Source organism: Macaca fascicularis, chromosome 7 (assembly GCF_037993035.2).
Source record: "Macaca fascicularis isolate 582-1 chromosome 7, T2T-MFA8v1.1".
Classification (NCBI taxonomy): Eukaryota; Metazoa; Chordata; class Mammalia; order Primates; family Cercopithecidae; genus Macaca; species Macaca fascicularis.
The window spans coordinates 105070385-105089604 of record NC_088381.1 but is presented as its reverse complement, the minus strand read 5'-3'; the positions used below and the strand labels follow the sequence as shown (position 1 = coordinate 105089604).

The 19220-nt window shown below is 36.8% G+C and overlaps 1 protein-coding gene across 22 annotated transcripts in view; it reads right to left on the bottom strand.

Moving 5' to 3' along the window:
- MIPOL1 (mirror-image polydactyly 1) overlaps nt 1-19220 on the bottom strand; it is a 403522-nt gene that overhangs the window by 350868 nt on the left and 33434 nt on the right. For 17 of the 22 annotated variants that reach the window (XM_073998508.1, XM_045396307.3, XM_045396304.3 and 14 more), the window contains exons 2-3: nt 1392-1529; nt 728-806 (exon numbers count right to left, since the gene is read on the bottom strand). The exons of the other annotated variants lie outside the window; for them this stretch is intronic. In XM_073998508.1, coding sequence (XP_073854609.1) covers nt 728-746 — 19 coding nt within the window. In that variant the 5' untranslated portion in view covers nt 747-806; nt 1392-1529. The remainder of the gene's footprint in view (nt 1-727; nt 807-1391; nt 1530-19220) is intronic. 22 annotated transcript variants of the gene reach the window in all.

Here is a 19220-nt window from a genome sequence, read left to right as displayed (position 1 = left end):
AAGATGTATATATGTATCTTGTCTTTTTCACTATATGTCTGAAAGAGACATATCTTGTCTCTTTCACTATATATGTCCCTTGTCTGTATGTACGTCTCTTTCTCTGTATCCGTCCTCATGCCTGTGTCTCTATCACTCTCAGTGTGTCTCTTTTTTTTCTCTCTCCCTCACTATACATCTGTCTCTTTCCCACCAAGTCTCTCTTACTGTGGTATTTCTCTTTCTCTGAGTCTCTGTGTATGCTTCTCTTTCTGTGCACCTCCAGGTGTGTGTCTGTGCCTCTATGTGTTTCCCTCTTCAAGTATCTTCCTTCCTGTGTCTCTTTCTCTGAGGATCTCCTTCTCTGTGTGTTTCTTTCTCTGAATGTGGCTCCGTCCATCTCTGTCACAGTCATTCAGTCTCCTCTGCCTCTTTGTATGTAGGCATGTTTCTCTTTCCCGGTGTGTCTTTTTTTTTCTCCCTCTCTCAATGTCTTTTCTGTGTCTCCTTCTCTGTGTGCATGTGTGTGTCCCTTTCTCTCTGTGTGTATGTCTCTTTTCTCTGTGTGTCTTTCTTTCTATCTCTTTCATAATCCCTGGGTCTCTGTGTGCATGTTGTGTGTCTGTGTGTGTGTGTGCGCGCTTGTCTACCTCTGTCTAATATATTGGTTAGAACAAACACACTTCACTCAGTGCCTTGAACTAGCATAACACCTGGGGTTTGGTATTAATACCTTAAAAGTCCTTACCTTTTGACCAGTTCTCCATTTGTATTTCTATTCTTGTTTGCTCTGGCAATGTCTCTGGTTTTTACTCCAAGATTTGCAGCTAAAATAAAGTCAACTCTAGATAAATAAACTGAAAACAATATATCAGAACACACCTAAACCTTACCTTTGTTTAACAGAGAATTTACAGGATAAATGGTTTTCTAAAACATTTATAATGGGACAATTAACTGAGAATTTCAACAGGCGAAATTAAATCTTTTTCTCAGAAAAAGGTTCTTTTCTTCACACATATATTTTAGTATATACAGTTCAGGTTAAGCTTTTTAGACATTCATGCTGATTTGGGTAGAGAACCATTTAATTTATTTAACTGAAATATTCTCCAACTATAATTTTAAGCATTTAAGAAAAATAAATTTTTACTTTATTTGCCATAAATTTTATACCAAACATTTCAAATTTACTGATTTCAATTTACTGTGTATATATTCATATAGATTACTTTTATAAATTTTACTTATAAAAGAAATTTAAGAATACTACTCTAATTTTAAAAAACATAAAGACCATCACTAACTTGTGGAATTACCGATACTCCTCTCTCTTGTTTTCGTAGTAAACATGATAAAACACTATGCGAGTGTTTTTTTTATGCTTTTAAGGAGAATAAAATTAGATTTACCTCACAGATAAAACCCTGCGTTCTTTAAAAAGTCCTCAAATAAAGCTGTAGTAAGCTTCTCCTTTTCCAATTTTCTCTAAATATGTTGATTTGGAGTTGGCAATCTTTTTCTAAGTTTCTCATTTACTTTTGGATTAGCTGAAAATATAGGAAGTTATTAATATCAAAGAAATATGTTCCAGTCAATGAAGCCATTTCCCTACATATTGCCCAAAAAGGTTAATAATAATTGCAGTATTTTAATAAGAGATTCATATACCAAGACATGTAGAAAATACAGTCTTTAATAACCTCTGGAGTATTTTAAAACATGTCTTACAGGCCTTAATGTGCTTAGTAATATACTATTTAAAACCATAATTTTATCCCTCTGCAATATACAGTCACTCTTCCTCATCATTTACCCAGCTAATGAATGCCAGCAATTAGTAAAATGTAATCCCATTGCACAATCATTTTAATGCTTTTAGCACTCAGAAAAGTAAACACCAAATTAATACTGCTCAAGCCATATCAGATCCTAGTTGGAAGCAAGCAATTATAGTTCAGCTCCTCAGGTGTAATTAAATGATTGGAATGATTTAGTTCCATAAATGCAAGTTAATTCATAAGCAAGCAACAAATATACTGGGAGTAATTACAAGAAACATTGACAGTCTAAGCAGGGCAAATTCTTTTATAAGCCTGATGTAGTAAAATGCTGCCCTCTCCTGGGCATTTAAAGGAATAACTCAGAGTCAAACAAAAAAATTCCACAAAACCCAACTTTTAGAAAGCCTCTAGACAAAATAACCAATATATCAATTTGATTCCATGACTTACAACAAAAATCTAAATTAATACCTATATTATGATAATTTATGGACACTGAGATAATTAATGACTCGTCCAATAAAGCTCTGAGTCCCAAACTACATCTATTTTATATAGGCAATTTCTACACTTTTAATGAAATCAAATAATGCTTATGACAGACTGCAAGTGAAACTTCTAGTACCCAACGAGACTGCCAGTCAACACCTCTGTTCTCTCAATGGCAAAGTGTAACTTGACTGTTATGGATAATAACTAAACTATGCTTTTATATGTAGTAAAACATGCATGGAAAATGTAAAACAAAATATTCAATACTGTTGTGACTTTACATAATGATCTAAAACTAATTTTTTAATAAACTTCAATAATCAAAACAAAAACCTGAGTACTCTTATAACTCTCATTATAGGCATATTTCAAAATGTAAAGAGTACCAAGTACTACACAAAAACGCATTCTATTTTAGGTCATCCCCAATATTTTACCTTCTTAGGCTAAAATTCAGGACAAATGTATTTACATACTAACTACTCAAGTGGTCCATAACTTTTCAGACTAAACTTTCAGAAGCTTATTTATTATACTCTTAAGTTATGTTATAACCAATAAGCCTGTGTAAAAAATATGTATTAGTAGCCTTAAACCCAAACAGTATCATCCCATTGCCTTTCTGTAATTTGCACATGTTCTCTGACAAAATATTGCAATTAACACAATAAATATTTACTTTTTCAAAAAATACAAATGGTCCTTGGCAGAAGATAATGCTTAACACTACACCAATATTTTTGGAGACAGAGAGACCAATAAATTAATGTCCTTTAAATTTGCTTTTAAGTGCATTAAAATAACCACATTCTAAGTCATAACCAGCACAAACTATAAAAATAAAAAAATCAAAATATTAAAAAGTCCTGTCACTAAGTTTAAAATGTACAGCACATTTGCTTTGCCCTTGATGTCACAGTCTTATTTTTCAATTCATATCTTGTACACTGTAAGTTAATTGCTTTTGGAAAGTACTTATTATTCATGTAAAAATTAATGTGCCAATGTGTTTAAATCCTCTTAAATGACCATTCATGCATCTTTCTTCTTTAAGTACCAATGAAATCTGTCAAAAGACATCAATGCAAAATGGTCTTAAAGGAAAAGTTCTAATAGAGATTTTTTTTTCTGCTAACACAAGATTTTCATACTCACCAACTTTACTTAAATTCCATTAATTTTTTAAGCTACTTTTAATAAATTCACCAAGTAAAATTTTTAGGCCTCATAGTCTGTCATTTGTGTTCCAGCTGACATTATGAATATTAATAACAGTGTTATCCTGATTAAATAGGCTTCATATGAAATCCCTGTGAATCCTATAGCTCAGACATCTCATTTTTCCAACTCTTTATGAATTTGGATTCAGACATTAAACTGGAAAAATCTTAAAAAACAGATTTAGTGACATATTTGCATATTCAGCAAAAATTAGATGTTTTAATGATTCAAACAATTAAAACATATCTACATATAATAGGAGAAGATTTCTGTAAACATGCAACATATTTATACTTCTATCTTTTTTAGGACAAAGGATTAAGACTAATAAAATACTATTTTCTGTCCTTACCTTAAAGATTTGATATCAAGAATTTGTCTTCGGTCAAAAATTATATATTCACATTAAAACTAGTGGGATGATTTTACAGTAGACAATCAGATAAACTGGGTTTCTTAATCCAAATGCTAACTTACTACTTTACAGACAAAACATAAAAATTACGTTATTACTAATCTACACCAAGTTCAAGAGGCAACGTAAAATCAATTTCCAGCTAAAGTTTGTTTATAAGTTGGATGGAAAAAATTACCTATTTAAAAAAAAAAAACAAACTCTACTATAACCAACAGAAGATATATGAGCAGCTGTTAAATTAAAATATTCTCCATAATAAATTCTTAGCCTCATTCCTCCAAGTTATTTTTAATTCTGAAAAATTTTCAGTATATAAAAAAGGAAATGGCCGGGCATGGTGGCTCATGCCTGTAGTCCCAGCACTTTGGGAGGCCGAGGCGGACAGATCATTAGGTCAGGAGATCAAGACCATCCTGGCCAACACGGTGAAACCCCATCTCTACAAAAAAAAAAATAAGCCCGGCTTGGCGGTGTGTGCCTCTAGTCCCAGCTACTCGGGAGGCTGAGGCAGGAGAATTGCTTGAACCCGGGAGATGGAGACTAAAGTGAGCCAATGTTGTACCACTGCACTCCAGCCTGGCAAGACCCTGTCTTACAAAAAAAAAAAAAAAAAAGGAAGTGAGTCTTATTATAAAGAAGAAAATAAAAATAAATAATAATTAAGCAAACTGCATACCCTCTCTCTCTCTAGGTACATAGGAATCTCAATATATCTGATAAAGTTTCCTACATGCACTCATCAAAAAAAGTAGGTTGAAAAAATTTAAACAAACATCCCTACGCTCTCAAATGTGACTTGACTCTCCTATTTACTCAGCATTAAAACACTTCATGAAACAAAATTTGTTCTTTGACCAGTCTGAAATTTCTAATCTGCCTAAAAAATTGTAAGTAATTCTGACATTTACCCTTTAAAATTAAATAATGCCTTTTTGACAGAGAAGCATTTAAAAATGGGATTTCATTCCCCAATGTAACAGTATCCAGGATTTTTAAAAACATTTTAAATAGGAGATGCTCTTCCTACCTTCCTCCACAAAAGCCACACTTTACCAAATGTTTTCAGCTGACTTTGGTTTATGCCACATTTTTCATATTTTCTTAGCTTAATCACAAATTTGTGTAAATTGAATCCAAGTATCAAACTAGAGATCATTTACAATACTTCATTTTATCCAACAGTAATTTCAGAAAAACTCTGAATTTTGTATTTTCTAGCTTGAGAAATGCTGATAATTTCTGCATTAAAACAGTTTCATAAAAAAGAAAGCATGCTATTTCAGAGAGCCAAATATTTTATCACACAACACAATATAAGCACATGTCCTACTATTGGATTTTCATCTTATTATACAAAAGACTCAAACATTTATAGCCCCTGACACATTCTCTCCCTAAAAGAATCTCTTTCACCCAGTGTGCCTACTCCTTACGAAGCTCCAGACAACTCAAGTTCCTCAGAGCTATGAAAAGCAAGAAGAGGTTCAGGAAGAAAGGGTAAGGGATAATAGTGGCCCTGTACCACAGCTCTACAAATTTAAAAGGCATATATTTAAATTATTTGACCCCACAGTTCCATTACTAAAAATATTTACAAAAATATGTAAGATATATTTTTATGTACAAAGATATTCATTGAAGCAGTTTTTATTCATAAGAACAAATACTCATGCTCCAGTCATGCTGGTCTTCTTTCTGTTCTTCGAACACACCAAGCTTATTCTTACCTCAGAGCTTTTATCTTGCTATTATACTCTATGCCTAGAATTCTCTCTTCTAGATCTCTAAGCCATTTTTCTCATTATGCAGGCCTTGCTCAAAAGTCATCTCTTACAAAGGTTTTGCCTGGCCATCCCATCTAAAGTAGAAACTCTTTTCTCATCACATTACCTGCACTACTGCCTTCATGAAACTGATTTGTTTAGATTTTATTTCATTGTTTTTTGATATATCTCAGCAACTTACATGGAAACAGGGCCCTTGATTTTCTCCTCCATCTCTGCATCCTTAGAAGAGTCTTTGGCATAAAATATGGACTCAGTAAATATTTGATGAACACACAGGTGGATGGACAGGTGGAGGGACATGACTAGCAGGAAACTAGAACTAACATAAATGTCCATCAATAGAAAATTGGTATAAATAAAATGTGGCTCAACCATATGGAAAACCTATATGGTTTATACCACAAATGCAAGAGATCTATATATACTATGTGTATACTATGAGCCAGACATTATTATAGGAGTTAGATATAAAATGGTGAATAAGACAAATAGATTTCCTATACAAATATATCTTTGGTCAAACAATACAGGCACCAAGTATGGATAAATTAAAAACAGAAAAATTAAACTCACATATATATACATGCTTGAATAGGCACATTATTTTTTTACAGAAGTATACATAAGAAACTATTACCAGTGGTAAGTCTGAAGAAAGGGCCTACGAGTTGGGGTGGGGAGATAGAGAAAATAGGGAAAGAAACATTTATATTTCATTTTATATTTATATGTATAATTTGATTTTTTAATTGGGTGCATGTATTACTTCTAATTTAATAATTAAATATTTATAATTAATATGGAATTTAATAGGAAACCTTGAAGGACATTACATTACCACTGAGAGGCCCAAAATGAATAGAAAGAAAGTGATCTTCATGACACCCTTGAAACTTTGAAAAAACTATTATTGCCTAATTAATCTTTTATAATTATACTTTGTTATGATTGATTGACTGCTTGCTTGCTGCCGTGTTTGCTTGGATTAACTGGACTAAAAAGTTCAAAATAAACTAATACATATGACAAGAATTTCTTGAAATAGAGAAATTCAAAATGTAAGAAAGAGTTTCTGAGAACTAAACAAATATTTCTAAAAACCACATTTCTTAGTTCAATTAGGGACTATTTACAATTGTCTCAGAATTCAGGCATCTAAATTCAGGAGTCTAAAGTTTAAAAAATTTATAATGAAAATAAATTGCTTTATATTATTACATTTTATGTCTATCACAGACAGTTCCCCTTTGTTTATGCTTTAGTAGTCAAAAAGTTACCATCAAAAAAGACTCATTACATCCCATCATTGAAGGTCAATGTAATGGTTTCCGCCCGCCTCCCCATCCCACCCCCTCACTATCCCCCCGCACCCATAATAGAGACGAGTTCTCATTATCTTGCCCAGGCTGGTCTCAAACTTCTGGACTCAAGAGATCCTCCCACCTCGGCCTCCCAAAGTGCTGGGATTACAGTCATGAGGCACTGAACCTAGCCTAATTTTATGTGTCAACCTGACTAGGCCGTGGGCTGGCCAGATATTTATAAGCATTATTCTAGGTGTGTCTGTGAGGTTGTTTCTGGATGCGATTAACATCTGAATCAGTGTACTGGGTAAAGTGGACTGCCCTCTCTAATGTAGGTGGACCATTTAATCAATCAAGGTCCTGAATAGAACAAAAAGGCTGACCTCTAGAAAGCAAGAGGGATCTCCTCTTGCCTTACTGCCTTCAGCTGGGACACCAGTCCTTTCCTGTCTTCAGACTATGAAATATTCACTCTTTGGGGGCTCAACCTGGCTAGTCATTAAACTGGAAATATACCATCAGCTCTCCTAGACCTCAGGCCTTCAAACGGGCACTGGAATTGCGCTGCTGGGTCTCCAGGGTCGCCAGCTTTCCGACTGCAGATCTTGGGACTTGTTAGCCTCCACAATCACATAAGTCAATTCCTTATAATAAACCTGTGCACGTGTGTATGTGTGTGTGTCACCTACTGGTAGTTTCTCTAAAAACTAACCATAAAAGGACATCAAATTAAGAGGAAATTAATACTTAGTGCTTCAAATATATGGCTTCCACATTTTCAAAATTTGGAGGATAAGACAATATACTATTTTGAATACAGCAGTAGTCTTTAGTGCCAGCTGCAAATGACACTTTGAGAATGAATATGGCACTACAAAGCCTACTGATAAAAAGCAAAATTTTAAAACTAATATTATTTTCAGAGGGTAATCACATACCAGGATTTTCTAAAATATCCTGAAACGTTTTGCCCTAAGCAAAACTAAACTAAATCACTTAATCTAGCACAGAACAGAATATAAAAACAAAGTCAGATTATAGAATAGTTTCTCCAGGGAACAAATAGCCTGTTTGCTTAAGATCCTTGTGGGTGCCAAGTTCTGACGCAATGATATACTCCTTCATACAAAGGTTTACATTTCCATACAGCCAACTGAAGTTCCTGGCAAATCAAAGGTGAAAACATATTAGAGCAAGCTAAACTGATCTATAATGACAACTGTTATAAGCAGCCACTTGAAATCAAACAAAAGAATAGCTATCAGAAAATGTCTTTCAGAAATAAAGTAAAAATAATCATTTAGGTCTTTAATTCATAATATATTATAATGCTTACTAACAGATTTTTCTCAAATTGAACAAAAGCCATTTAGTGATTTTCCATATCTTCTGTAGTTTTACAATAAATACTGACAAAGAAGACCTTAACAAACAGAGGCATATACAGAAGAATAAATATATTCTACTAACAAGTTATACTTTGAGTTTTAAACATGTAATGACAATTTTATAATTGAGCCATAATTGCATACTATACTCCAGCCTGGGCGACAGAGTAAGACATGTCTCAAAGAAACACCAAAAAACACAGTATTTTATCTACATAATTTGCTAAAATTATTGTAGCTAATCAATCCCAAAGAACAGTGCTACATGCAACCTACGTACTTCATTTTTAAAAATTTTAATATTAAAGTCAGCTTACAGGTTATAGAACACAATTACTAGAAGTGAAGATTTTAAAGATAGTAAAATAAATTAGACTTATAGTTCCAATTTCTTGTTCATTACCAAGTATGTCACAGCCTCCTCCATTCATTTTTCTAAGAAACTACAAAAGCTCATTTAATTTCTTGAGTAATTCTTAATAAATGTTTTCATTAATGAAAAGCAAGTAGTAAGAATATGATACCAAAACAGATGTTCCATAACATGCAATAAAAATGCATTGTGAAAAGAAAAAACACAAGAAGCTGAACTATATATACAAATTTCCTTGAAGAAACAATTAGTTTTATTCTTCCTGCAATTTCAAATTATAATTTCAGCTATAAATTATATGTAAGTGTTATACTCTTTTTTTTAACCACATTATAATTTCTTAGGATCCAGAAATACATATTCAACTACAAATTTGTTTCCAAACATACATTTTTAAAAAGCTATCTCAAAATGACAAACCAACTAAGCTAAAAATATTAGCGATAAAATTAATACTAATACAGTTGCAGAGTGTTTCTGTCCAAGTATTAAGTAAATTAAGCAGGCCAGGCGTGGTGGCTCATGCCTGTAATCCCAGCACTTTGGGAAGCTGAGGCGGGCAGATCATGAGGTCAGGAGATCGAGACCATCCTGGCTAACAAGGTGAAACCCCGTCTCTACTAAAAATATAAAAAATTAGCTGGGCGTGGTGGTGGGTGCCTGTAGTCCCAGCTGCTCATGAGGCAGGAGAACGGCGTGAACCCAGGAGGCGAAGTTTGCAGTGAGCTGAGCGCCACTGCACTCCAGCCTGGGCGACAGAGCCAGACTCTGTCTCAAAAAAAAAAAAAAAAAAATTAAGCAATGTATGCTACTTTTAAAAGACTTTCCAAAAGACACAGATGACTTTTCATTTTTCATTTTAAAAAAATACGAATATTACTTTTTTTTTTGAGACTGGGTCTCATTCTGTTGCCCAGGCTGCAGAGCAGTGATGTGATCTTGGCTCACTGCAACCTCCAGCTCCCACACTCAAGCAATCCTCCTGCCTTGGCCTCCCGAGTAGCTGGACCACTGGTACAAGTCACCACACCCATCTATTTTTTTTTTTTTTTTTTGGTAGAGGTAGGGTTTCGTCGTGTTGCCCAGACTGGTCTTGAACTCCTAGGCTCAAGCGATCACCAGTCTCTGCCTCCCAAAGTGTTGGGATTACAGGTGTGAGCCACTGCACGCAGCCCAGAATAGCACTTCTTTCAAGAAGGTTTCATTTCTATGATGCGGTGATTTATATAACATGATCATGATTACTACTTGCAAAACGGCGTATGAGTAACCTGGCATTTTATATTATTAATTCTTTAAGAAAAATCTTTTCTTAAATTCAAATAAAATAAAGGGAAACCAAAACTGAATATTTATCCTGTCACAAGTATTAAAACTATTACAAAAAGACAAACATTATATGCCTCCTGAGGGAAGTTTGTATCACTAATAAGTATTATCCTGGGGTGAGAATGGGAGATGGGGGAAAAACAGCAGGATTCACAGGACAGGTAGAATATGGGATATATATGAAACAAGATTAACAAACACAAATCATGAAGGATAATTTTCAAACCTGGGTAATACATACATAGGCATTTGTGATTCTGTTTCTCTACTTTTGTGTATGTTTGCAATCGTTTATAACAAACAGTTAAAACATATATTGCAAAATAAAAGAGAACATACAGCATTTACTTTCTTGCAGAATTCACTGAATAATTATTTCACAGAAGGGAGAAGATAGTGTTTGCCTGTAAGTCTCAGTTGCTTAGGAGACCAAGGAAGGAGGATCACTTGAGTCCAAGAGTTCAAGGTTACAACGAGCTATGATCGCGCTATTGTACTCCAGCCTGGGTGACAGACTGAGACTCTGTCTCTAAGAGAAGAAAAAAATTTCAAAATTTCAAAGACAAAAGCAAGCTCAAAAGGAAGAAAGCGAAATGTTCACATACCAAAACAAACCATAACAGGCAGTGAGTAGGACTTAACCAAGCAGTCCACAAGAATAGAGACCAAACTGGCTCAAGGGTTAGAGTTCAACCACACAGATTCTCTCCTTCCTTAAATAGCAATCACATCTCTCTGAGCACCTGCACAGTGTCTTAACCAGACACAAACCACCCACCAAGTTGGGTGCAAAAGTTAACTACTTAAGATCAAAACTTCAAGGTGGCACGATCACTTAAGGCCAGAAGTTCAAGACCAGCCTGAGCAACACAAGACCCGGCCTCCACAAACAACAATAAAACTTTTTAAAACAAAGTCAAAGTGCAGAGATGTTAGTAAAATAGTAGACTAGAAAAATGTATGCTCTTGTTATCCCAGAGAGAATTTTTTAAAAAATCAAAGCAGAAACTGTCTGAACCAACTTTCCTGGAGCTATAGAAAACAAAGGTTTACAGCAACCAAAAAAATGCCAAATCAAGAAAAAGACATCTTCAAAATGGTAGCACAGTATTATATGGCTTTATTCACTTGCTCTTCCCCCATCCCCCACCCGCTGCAGTGGGAGTCCTATACTTGAAGCAGTTCCACCCTTTAACTAGAGGGAGCAGAGAAGACCTGACAGACAAATTGTTGTGCATGTCTGTGCAGACCTGTCTAGGAGAGGCTGAAGGACTGACACAAGGCACTCCTCTGTTTCTTCTAGCTCAGAACTCAGGTAAGAAAAGTGGCAGGTACTGCTTGTACAGGCTGCAAAGTGACAACAGGTCCACAGAGACCCAGGCCAAGAAATGACTGGGGGAAACATATGACAGACCATCTATGACTTGAAAGAGAAGCTGGAGCAAGACTTTCTGGGAAATTAACACATGACCACATGACAAGCAGCCAAGTATACTGGGGAATCTAGAAAGCCAACACATGCCCAGGCAAGAGGCATGCCCAGAAAAGACCTGAGATCTTAAACTTTCACCTCAGGCTGATCCCCTGGATCAGATTAAATCTAAGGGGTAAAGGAGTGTCCCAGCACATAAGCAATTTGCAAAGACTGAAAGAGGCCCTGGCATTCCAGGAAAACTCTGTAAGAACACCAGCTGAACATAAGCTAAAGGAACAGCTGTCAATGATCACACATAACAAGGAAAAGTGGCACAAATAATTTGGAGGCCAGGTGCGGTAGCTCACTCTGTGATCCGAGCACTTTGGGAGGCCAAGGCAGATGGAACACCTGAGGTCAGAAGTTCAAGACCAGCCTGGCCAACATAGTGAAACCCTGTCTCTACTAAAAATACAAAAAATTAGCCAAGCGTGGTGGGGCATGCCTGTAGTCCCAGCTACTCAGGAAGCTGAGGGAGGAGAATCACTTGAACCCAGGAGACAGAGGCTGCAGTGAGCCAAGACTGCACCAATACACTCCAACCTGGGTGACAGGGGTCTCAAAAATAATAATAATAATAATTTAGAAAAGCCTCAAAAGAAACACACTACTATAGCCTTCAACAGGCAAAAAAAAGTGGCGGGGGGGGGGCCTTGATTAGACGTTTCTCCAAGGAAGACACACAAATGGCTAATACACACATGAAAAGATGCTCAACATCATGCGCTATTAGGGAAATCTATGTCAAAACCACAATGAGTTATGACTCATACCCAGCAAGATGATTATTATCAAAAAATTGAGGCCAGGCGCGGTGGCTCACGCCTGTAATCCTAACAGTTTGGGAGGCTGAGGTGGGCGGATTGCCTGAGCTCAGGAATTCGAGACGAACCTAAGCAACACGGTGAAACCCCGTCTCTACTAAAATACAAAAATTAGCCAGGAGTGGTGGCATGCGCATGTAATCCCAGCTACTCAGGAGGCTGAGACAGGAAAATCATTTGAACCTGGGAGGCGGAGGGTGCAGTGAGCGACATCGCGCCACTGCACGCTAGCCTGGGTGACAAAGCAAGACTTCATCTCACACACACACACACACACAAATTGAAAATACCAAGCATTGGTAAGGTCATGGAGAAATTGGAACCCCTGTGCATTGCTGGTAGGAATGTAAAATGATACAAAAGGACAAATACTTTATGATTCCACTTATATGAGGTCCCTAGAATAGGCAGATTGATAGAGATAGAAAGTAGAGGCCGGGCGCAGTGGCTCAAGCCTGTAATCCCAGCACTTTGGGAGGCTGAGACGGGCGGATCACGAGGTCAGGAGATCGAGACCATTCTGGCTAACACGGTGAAGCCCCGTCTCTACTAAAAAATACAAAAAACTAGCTGGGCAAGGTGGCGGGCGCCTGTAGTCCCAGCTACTTGGGAGGCTGAGGCAGGAGAATGGCGTGAACCCGGGAGGCGGAGCTTGCAGTGAGCTGAGATCTGGCCACTGCACTCCAGCCTGGGCAACAGAGCAAGACTCCATCGCAAAAAAAAAAAAACTAAAGTTATTGTATTGTAATTTCACTTAAAAATATTAGCAAACCATCATTTAAAATTATTGCATGACTATAAAGTTTGTTATGCCATTATTCTATTACTGAACATGTAGTTTTATCAAATTTTTAACAATTAAAATAATATTATGGCAAATGTCTTTGTCATAAGACATTTGGAGCTTGCAGTGAGCTGAGATCCAGTCACTGTACTCCAGCCTGGATGACAGAGCGAGACTCCACCTCAAAAAAAAAAAAAAGCAGAATAGAGGTTATCAGGAGCCAGGGGAGGGGGAATATGGAGATACTGCTTAATGGGTACAGTGTTTCTGCTTGGGATGATGAAAAGTTCTGGAAGTTGCTAACAGTAATGTTTGTACAACATTGTGAATGTACTTAATGCCACTCAACTATTCACTTAAAGTGGTAAAATTTATGTTATGTACTTTTATGATACACATACACACAAACAAGAAAAAATGCTATCTGCGATTAATAAATAGTCCAGTAACAGAGGACTATTATTATTACAATTAGAGTCTAACTATACCACACACTCATACAAAGTCAACAGTAATTCCTTGAAGATGGCCTCAAACCTATGGTTCCTGACCTGTGTGTCAAGGTATTCCCTAACACTGCAGCAAACACAAAGGGATTAAATATTTTAAATTTTCAAGAGAAGCAATGACATCTGTTGAACATTATGTGAACTACTAGTTCAAGAAGGTTCACTGTTGGATCATTAGATCTCACTACATTCTATTCAATGAATTCATATCTTTACAAATCTGGGTTTACAACAGTTACTGGGATAAAAAGCAAGTAGCATGCAAAAATCAGTTTGGAACAAGAGAAAACAATAGCTCAGAAGTAGCATAAAAATATTAAGACACTAAGGGCATCATGAAAAAAAGTTTGGGAACATACGCTTTAAGAATTCAGCTGGCTGGGCACGGTGGCTCACGCCTGTAATCCCAGCACTTTGGGAGGCCGAGGCAGGCAGATCACAAGGTCAGGAGATCGAGACCATCCTGGCTAATACGGTGAAACTCCATCTCTACTAAAAATACAAAAAAAAAAAAAAATTAGCCAGGCGTGGTGGGGGGCACCTGTTGTCCCAGCTACTCGGGAGGCTGAGGCAGCAAAATGGCGTGAACCTGGGAGGCATAGTTTGCAGTGAGCCAAGATCGCGCCACTGCACTCCAGCCTGGGTGACAGAGCGAGACTATGTCTCAAAAAATAAATAAATAAAAATTTAAAAAAAAGAATTCAGCTAAGGGGACCACAGTAGACCTCTATCAGTACTGCAGGGACGAATAAATGAGTAGTAGCTAGAATGGAAGCGTACTATATTCTAGGTTATGCTAATACTTTAACAAAAGCAACAGTCAATAATTAAATTAAAGGTTGGGGGCTAGGTGTGGTGCCTCATGCCTGTAATACCAGCACTCTGGGAGGCTGAGTCAGGAGAATTACTTGAGGCCAGGAGTTCAAGACCTGCCTGGGTAACACAGCCAGACCTCGTCTCTACAAAAAATTTAAAAATTAAAAATTAAGGCCAAGCATGGTGGTTCATGCCTTGTAATACCAGCACGTTGGGAGGCCGAGGTGGATCACTTGAGCCTAGGAGTTCGAGGCCAGCCTGGGCAACACGGCAAGATCTCACCTGAAAAAAAGAAAAGAAAAGAAAAAAAGAAGGGACCGGACAATGTTGAAGACGAAGCCCACAGCAGCAGATTGTTTTCCTCTATTTTCAAGAAAAAAAAATGGGCCGGGCGCGGTGGCTCAAGCCTGTAATCCCAGCACTTTGGGAGGCTGAAACGGGCGGATCACGAGGTCAGGAGATCGAGACCATCCTGGCTAACACGGTGAAACCCCATCTCTACTAAAAAATACAAAAAACTAGCCGGGCGAGGTGGCGGGCGCCTGTAGTCCCAGCTACTCGGGAGACTGAGGCAGGAGAATGGCGTGAACCCGGGAGGCGGAGCTTGCAGTGAGCTGAGATCCTGCCACTGCACTCCAGCCTGGGCGACAGAGCGAGACTCCGTCTCAAAAAAAAAAAAAAAAAAAAAAGAAAAAAAAATGTATCATGTCCATGCCCTAACTGAACAGGACCAATGATTAACAGCAGAAACAATAACTAACACCACAGACGTCTCAATTGAATAGGCTTACACAATTCTGATTGAAGAATAAAGTTGAGCAAACTTTCTACTCGATGGGTGCCAAAACCATTGCACCCAGATCAGCTGCAGACAACAGCAGAGCTTTCAATGGAAATTTTTTAAAAGTAGGATCAAGATCCTGAAGCATTTCTTTGAAGACTGTAACAGAGATAAACATGGTTTTACAGCAGTATGATCCTGAAGACCAAGTCCAACCAAAGCAATGGCCACCAAAAAGTAAAAGTGGTCCAGTCAAAGCAAAAGTGGACTGGTCAAGAGCAAAGGCCATGGCAACAGTTTTTTAAGATGTTTGAGGCATTTTGATTGACTTTCTAGAAGGCCAAAGAATGACAACATCTGCTTATTATGAAAGTGTTTTGAGAAAGTCAACAAAAGCGTTAGCAGAAAAATGCCTAGGAAAGCTTCACCAGAGAGGCCTCCTTCCCAACAGCAATGTTCCTGCTCATTCCTCTCATCAAATAAGGGCAATTTTGCAAGAGTTCTGATGGGAAATCATAAAGCATTCACCTTATAGTCCTGATTTGGCTCCTTCTGACTTCTTTTTGTTTCCTAATCTTAAAAAATATGTAAAAGGCATTCATTTTTTATCAGCTAATGATGTAAAAATGACTGCACTGACATGATTAAATTCCTAGGACCCTCAGTTCTTTAGGGATGGACTAAATGGCTGGTATTATCATCAACAAAAGTGTCCTGAACTTGATGACACTTATGTTGAGAAATAAAGTTTATATTTTTTATCTTTTAATTCCATTTTTCCAAAAACTTTTTGAAGCCCCCACATATAGACTAAACTTTTTGAAAAAGTTAAAAGCTTTTTGAAAAAATATGGAAGTTAAATACAGCCAACTGACTACTTCTTGGGACCAATTTATATTTAAATTGCACTCAGGCCACAAGTACCTGATGTTAACATTTGTAGTGGCTGTATTAACACTGGCCCCAGCAATCAAAGAATGACTGGAAATTTTAGGGAGTATTGAATTACTGAATCAAGCCCAAATGGTGTTGAGTGGCATTTCATGATGAAATACATGTGTTACCCCAAATAGTGACACTAGAGGGTGCTGTCTTCCAGAAGACTGGTCAAGACTGGCATCAATTTAGAAAGATGAAGCTATACATGCATGGAGTGGATGCCTCACTAAGCTGATGAAACAGTATACACCTCAGCTACAATGGAGAAGACTTACATAATCACTTAGGAAGGACTACTGAATAATTTAATCACTGTAGAATCTGGCCATCTTAGACTGGCCAGATTTTAATCTTTCTGCCTTGGCAGTGTGATATAGCAATGGGATTGCAGGTTCATTAAAAGAAGTAAATGAAAATCAAATTTGCTTGATCTCCAGAATTAGAAAATATGTTGGCAGGCTGAATTAAAGGCCCCAACTGACATGATACGTGTGAAAAATTGAGAAAAAAAGTGAATTTGGTCTTAGAAAGATGATACATGCAAGTAAATGCCTCCATCAATACTATAAAAAGGTACAAGTATTGCTGAAAGAGAAGAAAAAATAATAGTCAAAATGGTAAGAGGATATTAAAAGGTACAAGTATGTGTTGACAGAATAGGAAAAAGAATAGTTAGAATGGTAAGAGGACATTAGAAGACTTGTGAAGAGATATAGTTGCAATTTCCATTTTCCCATTGGATGGCTCAAGTCCTGGTGATCACAGGAATACTAGTATGTTTCTCCTTTTATATAAAATATTGGGAAAAAAAATGTGAGACAAATTATAAAAAGATGACTGAACATGTGTAGCAAGATACTAATAAGGGACAGAGAGTAGACTGTGAAGAAAAGAGTTAAGTTGATCTAGACCTTAACCAAAACTCCTTATAAACCCTGATATATGAAATGTATTAGCTGAGTGATAATTCTTTAACTAGTAACTTCTTTTAACTTTTATTTTCTAAGTATTACTTGTATTCACAGTGTATATTTATATCATTGTGTACTATAAAACAGTATATATTAGGTAAACTGTAGAAGTATGATTTATATGCCAAACAATAATAAAATACTTTTTATTTTTAATTTAATATTTTTTAGAGACAGTGTTTGGCTCTGTCACCCAGGCTGGAGTGCAGTGGTGTGGTCATAGCTCACTGCAGCCTCAAATTCCTGGGCTCAAGTGATCCTCCCACCTCAGCCTCCTGAGTAGCTAAGACTACAGGCACATATCACCATATCTGGCTACTTTTGTAAAATTTTTTGTAGAGATACAATCTCCCTATGTTGCCCAGGCTGTTCTTTAACTCCTGGCCTCAAATGAGGCTCCCACCTCAGCCTCCTGAAGTGCTAGGATAACAGGTGTGAGCTGCTGCTCCCGGTCTCTAGGGCTTTTATTCAGTTTTCTCATCCACACCTCTTTGATAGCAATTTTTTTAGTGATTAACCTTTACTGATTGTTCCAAAACATTCATCTTATTTTTAATAGAGAGAATGCTTTTTATAATGAGTTTCCATTAGCTTATTTTAATATATTAAATTACATAATTATGATCACAGATACAATTAGTATAAACAGGTTTGAGAACAAACACACCTGACACTACTTTTTAAGTATAGAGATCAACTGGCAAAAGCAGAAGTATCTACAAGACACTCATCTACTAGCCTTAGTATCAAGCACACTATAGAAATCAGTCAGTATGTTAATACCAGTGGGAATGGAGAACTTCCATTATTTTGGCAAATCATTGAGTGGAAGCCATTTATAATAATTTCAACTGTATATTGAAAATATTAGCTGGGCACGGTGGCTCATGCCTGTAATCCCAGCACTCTGAGAGGCCAAAGCAGGAGTCTTGCTCAAGGCCAGGAGTTTGAGACCAGCCTGGGAAACTCAGGGAGAACCCATATCCACGAAAAATAAAAACATTAGCTGGGCATGGTGGTGAGTGCCTGTAGTTCTAATAACTCCAGAGGCTAAGGTGGGAGGATCGCTTGAGCCCAGGAGTTCGAGGCTGCAGTGGGTTATGACCACACCACTGCACTCCAACCTGTGTGAGAGCGAGACCCTGTCTCAATAATAGTAATAATAATAATAAAATCTTTTCCATTTTCTTGGTCATTAGAGTACTGACTGAAAGTATAAGGACAGACCAATAAAAACCATCTCCACCAATCAACTGTATACATTCTCCACACATAACAGGAAAATAACATATAGACAGATAGATAGATAGAGATATATGGAATAAAATTATATTTTGCCTCTAGTTACATAATGAATAGGAAGAGTATTGAACTGTATTATATATTGGTTTACTTAAGTTTAATATTATTATCTCATCAGCTGCATTCCCTTGTTTGCCATGCAGTAGCACAATATCATTAGTATCCAGCGCCATCTACTGGAGAAATAGACTCACTTTGCAAAGCTTATGTGTCAGTCCTTTTTATTAATTTTGCAGTAAACCTAACAAAACTTTTAGAAAACCCAGCTTTTCATCTATAACATATAATTACCCACATTTTTCCTAATGAAGATTCTGACCAAAATTTTTCGTTTGATAAGTAATATTTATGAACACTTGGGATTTCTTCAACATCTTCTAAAATTTTCCCATAGGGAAAAGAAAAGTGGCAGCTCATTTCTCCACGGAAAAGCTTAGTATTCATGCTGTCCCTTTAAGGAAGATGATAAAATATACAAAGTTACTCCACCAGATAGAGATATGGAGCAATACCCTGCAAGCACCACTGTAAAACTCTCTTCAAAGTTCCACTGGTCACAATAACAAACAGCTAGAGACATACACAAAAGCAGCAGCAGGGTTTCTCAACACTTTGTTGACCTTTTCCTATTAATAAATAACATGGTAAAACATTTTTGTATTTCTTAAAAATTTGGTGAAAATTATTAGTACTGTTAGAGTAGATTTAAGATTATCAAAATTCACCTCTTAATAACTATTTTTAA